At 40.9% G+C, this 4845-nt stretch overlaps 1 protein-coding gene across 1 annotated transcript; it reads left to right on the top strand.

Annotated features, from left to right (window-relative positions):
- The first annotated feature begins 2093 nt into the window (after positions 1-2093).
- Positions 2094-2729, top strand: neurog1 (neurogenin 1). Its single transcript, XM_060885795.1, has one exon. It carries the CDS (start codon positions 2094-2096, stop codon positions 2727-2729), a length of 636 nt encoding a protein of 211 aa, XP_060741778.1.
- Positions 2730-4845: the final 2116 nt, after the last annotated feature.

Raw genomic sequence — 4845 nt, 5'->3', positions numbered from 1 at the left:
GGCAACCCCTCTCAACTGTGGGCAAAAAAACTTCCACCCTTCCACCCCCACCGCTCCCTTCTCTCTGCAAAACCCATTTTCAATCCATCACTTTTATGGAAATAAGTCGCTTTATATGTGCAATAAGGTGCACGTTTTAAGGCACATCACTAATGTCCTAAGTAAGCCGAATAGGCATTCAAGCTGTTTTGCGTCTTTGAAGTTATTGCTGACAGGTTGGTGTTGTAATAATAAAATCGACCTCTTCCTCCTACAGGAGTGTCTGAGATGCAGCAGCGCCACCGGAGGCCCCTTAAAAACTAAAGCAATAAAACAAGTTCACTGCTAGTGCACAAGCGTGGAGCACAGAGCCGGGAATAAAATAGAAATATTTTGGAGCTCGAACAGAGATTTTAATAATAATAATAATAATAATAATAATAATAATAATAATAATAATAATAATAATAATAAAAGCTAGTCTGATTCCTTTCTTTAAAGATGTCGGCCCAGATCTTATATCACGTATACATGCTTTAAACTGGCACTAACTTCAGGCCACGCAGCAAAAGCTCCAAAGTGCCTCTGAGCGCAGGGTGTTTTTGTTCATGCTGGGACCATTTGAATGAGAATAATGCTATTGGAGTGTTGCAGGCCGAGAAGAAAATGAGTGACAAAAGCGCAGAGGCGCAAAAATTGGACGGGGGACAAGGCGTGTAGAGCTGAAAAGGAGAGCTGGGAGACACGCACAATAGAACAATTCACCTTATAATCGCTTTGATATATTATACATGCCTGAAGACTCTAAACATTGTGTAATTATTTATAAATGACTGTCCCCCTGTCCTCATAATACCGCAAGGAGAAAAGCGCTGCAGGTCTCTCCTCCAACTATTCCTAAATAGTGCCCCCTTTCTATCTCTTTCTAAAGGGGGCGCAAGATGCAGACGATTGAATAAATTGAATAATTAATGGTCAATTGTATGGCTGTCTCATAAAGATGTCTTTAAATAAACCTTAAGAAATTGCGCATAGCGGGGCAGTATGATTTAACGGCGTCTTTCATCTGGTTTAAATTCAGATGAGAAAAGTGGATTAAGTGCAACACTTGTGGAGATGTAACACTGCGCTATTTTTGTTGTTGTTGTTTTTTGGGTGTTTTTTTTCCATGTCCAAAATAGAAATAAAAAAACAAAACAAAAATCCTTTGACCTGCAACATGAATCTTACATTAGAAAAGTTTTTTTTTATTCTCTATAATAAAAGTATATAAATCATTAATATTTAAATGATGCATTTTCAAACATTTTTAACGCAGGTCATGCTTTAAAAGCAAAAAATAATAAAAAAATAAATCATGTTTAGTGGAATAATTAAGATCATCATCATTGTCTAATTTTACAGATTGCATAACAGTCAGAGTGCGAAATATTTATTAATAAGTTTGATAGGTGAGAAGCATTTTTAAAATATGCACCATAGGAAAAAAAGGTCTTGCCAATCTAAGGAAGTGTGCCTTGCCTGGGGGTCTGTGTACTCCACTGAGTTTGGCTATGGGTTTCTTTTCATTTTCCTTTAGAGGTTTAACTTAAAGCGGACTTACTCCTCCGAGGACAGATAGCAACAGTGGAGCTCGCGTGGCTCGAAGCGTTCTCGCCCTCTGATTGGCCAGCGGTGATTACAGGCACGCTTCAGAGGGCGAACAAACAACTGGCATAAATTATGCTAATGAGATCGCCGTGCGGCACGGGGCAGACCTGATGCAACCCATTCATCCATCCTTCACCGAAATGCCAAAGCGCGGGGGGTGCGTTCATTGTCTTATCAGGGTATATAAGGTAACTGAGGTCAGTCGTGTGCCAGGCTCACTGGCTCGCACGAGCTGATTGAAGTGCAAGAACGAGACGGACGCGTGCCTTAAAACTTCAACACAAACTTATCTTTGAGACTTTGGCTTCCCAGCGAGAGCTCTGATCCTTTAACGTACCTCCCAAACTGTCAACAGGTATGTATGCGATGCAGAATATGTCTCCACTCTAATGTGTCCCAGCAGGAGTAAATCTGGATAATTTACTAATCGTTTCTTTCGTGCATTTTTCCATAGGTAGTAAAGGATGTGCACCACAATGGAGAGTGCGTTCTCTGATATGGACAGCTCCAGCTGCGACTTTTCCTTTCCTCACACGGATGATGATGAGGATTCTCGCGGCAGCATGCATGTCTCCTCGCCTGCGTCCTCGTTTGCGTCGTCGGGAAACGCACAGGACGCTGGCGAGCTGCAGCAGAAAAAGAAGCGCAGAGGTCGTGCGCGCAGCGACGCCGCTGTTCACGTAGTAAAGAAGAACCGCAGGCTGAAAGCCAATGACCGCGAGAGGAACCGTATGCACAACCTGAACGATGCGCTGGACGCTCTGCGGAGTGTGCTGCCTGCCTTCCCGGACGATACCAAGCTCACCAAAATCGAGACTCTACGCTTCGCGCACAACTACATCTGGGCACTGTCCGAAACCATCCGCATCGCGGACCAGCGGGGGAACAAAGCGAGAGACTCCTCACCAGCCGTGAGCTGCATGACGGAAGTACCGAGCCCGGGGAGCGATGCGTGCTCATGGGCATCAAGCGCCTCCTCTTCAGGCTCTTCTCCATCCTATAGCTCTTCTAACCCCGGCAGCCCGGAGGCTATGGACGATTATGGATTTCTGCAAGCAGATGTTGTTTACCGCTACCACAGCTACCCTGTCATTTATTAAGCTATCTTCTAGTCCCAAACTTTCTGTAGCTAGCCTAATAAGGGAAAATTACATTTCCTTTGCCCTTTATTAGAAGCAAGAGTGCAGAGCCAGAGACAGATTAGATGTTCACTGTTTGCCTTAACTAGCACCAGTTTCGCGAATGAGAATGATATTTTTTTACGTTTTGTACTGCTGAACTTAAGAGGTTCCCATACCTTTGCACTTTTTCCCACCTTTCTTCCAGCTCGACCTCAGTGCCAGTCAGGGGAAAATTATGCTGCGTACTGAGAAGACAGATTTGCTTTTAGCCGTCAGAGGTGAAAAGTCAATTTTACAATTTGTTAGGCTGATAGAGCAGAAAAGCGAGCGTGAAAATGCAGTTTGAACGCTATGACAATAGAATGAAAGGCCGTCAAAAAGACAAGTTACTGGCCTTATGCATTATGTATTTTGACCCCAGGAAATACTGTTCTCTTCAATGTACAGAAATACCCTTTTACACGAGGGAAGAGTTCTTACTGTTACATCCTTTTTATTTATTAAACCCATTGCTTTCATGATATTGTATTTTTATTGTATATAAAGAGATTTATTCTATTATGTATTTACCTCAAAGTATAAGTTGTTACAGACTTTTTGTACGAATAAATATAATTTTTTTTACGAAGATCATGCATCCTTCTAGGTGTTTTCTTTGCACTCAGTAACTAACTCACACATCCTTCAAACACAAATTGTAATAGACTGGTAATGAGTTTTTGACTGTTGGAGCGTCACTCCGATTCCCTGTGCGCGGCGGGACAAAGACGCGTCATGACGCATTCAAAGTTAATAACGGTCACAGCGTCCATATGCAGCAGGTGATGAAGCTTTATGCTTACTGAAGCGTTACTTCATCCATCTTCCAAGAACACAGCATAGTCTTTACAAATACCAGTGCCTTATAAAAATAATTAGTAAACTCACAAGCTTCAGTTATTGGACTTCATAACTTAAATCAAATCAAATATATATAAGCATAAAATATGTTCAAATGTTACATTTACATTTACAACCTAATCTTATTTAGCCCCAATTTAATTTTAAGAGGATTTGGATATTCGTATAGAATGATTCACATTAATCCAGGCAATACAATAAATCAAGTTTCGTTTTATTTTAAGGGTCATTTGTTGATCAAAATAATTCCTAGATATTTTGAAGAAAATGTCTGGGATATATATTTAACTACAATATTTCAATACAAGTCGAGAGATATTCCCTTAAATTATTTAACATTATTTATTTGTTGCCAGTATATCAATTCATTTGGCAAAAACTATAAATTTAATTATATCTCGTTTTAAATAAGGATTACAATGTTTTAGGTTATTTGTAATTATTGGATTATTCGTTATTGGAGCATGTCAAATCAAATCCACTAATTGAATCAAATAAAAAGTCCAAAATGTTGTTGTTAATAATTTCTTCGTTATTATAAATGATAATTCGTTATTAAAATATGATCAAAACATTGATCTAGTATTATTTATAATATACTATTTTTATTTTTAGAATGATCATTTGTTTTCAGTCTTTTGAGAGCAACACAGGCTCGGGTGTGAGTTTTTTAGAAGATCTTTGTGAAGGCGGCTGTGTGGATTTGGAAGGGGGTTCGGGTTAAATCCTCTATTGGTGAGTTCCGCGTGAGGTCCAGCCAGGGCTCTTGTAACTGCACGTGTCGGGGATCGGAGGGAACAATACCGGGTGCTCAAAGCCTCCGGGACACGCGCATGCCCCCTCACTTCGGGATAAAAGACAGAAGGTGGTTCGGGAAGGGAACAGACCCAAGCCCACGGCACTGAGGCACCAAAGCCGTTGACATACATACAGCTTGCATGGCTGCACGCAGCACATTGGCAACACTACAGCAGTGGCACCTGTTGCGGTTTTCCCAGCGCACTTCAGGCTCCATAATAATGCTTTATGTATCACTGCGAGGCGTGGTGATAAAAGTGAGACCTTATTAAAGAGCTTTGAGTGTCTTTGTTCCCAGGCACAGGGCCATAATAATTTGCAGCATGAATTAAATCCACTGCAATCACGTTATTACCAGCCCACTAAACTACGCTCATTAGAAAAAGTGCACATACTG

This window comes from Tachysurus vachellii, chromosome 13 (genome assembly GCF_030014155.1).
Source record: "Tachysurus vachellii isolate PV-2020 chromosome 13, HZAU_Pvac_v1, whole genome shotgun sequence".
Classification (NCBI taxonomy): Eukaryota; Metazoa; Chordata; class Actinopteri; order Siluriformes; family Bagridae; genus Tachysurus; species Tachysurus vachellii.
Note: the sequence above shows the minus strand (reverse complement) of the source record. Positions and strands in the feature narration are given on the sequence as shown.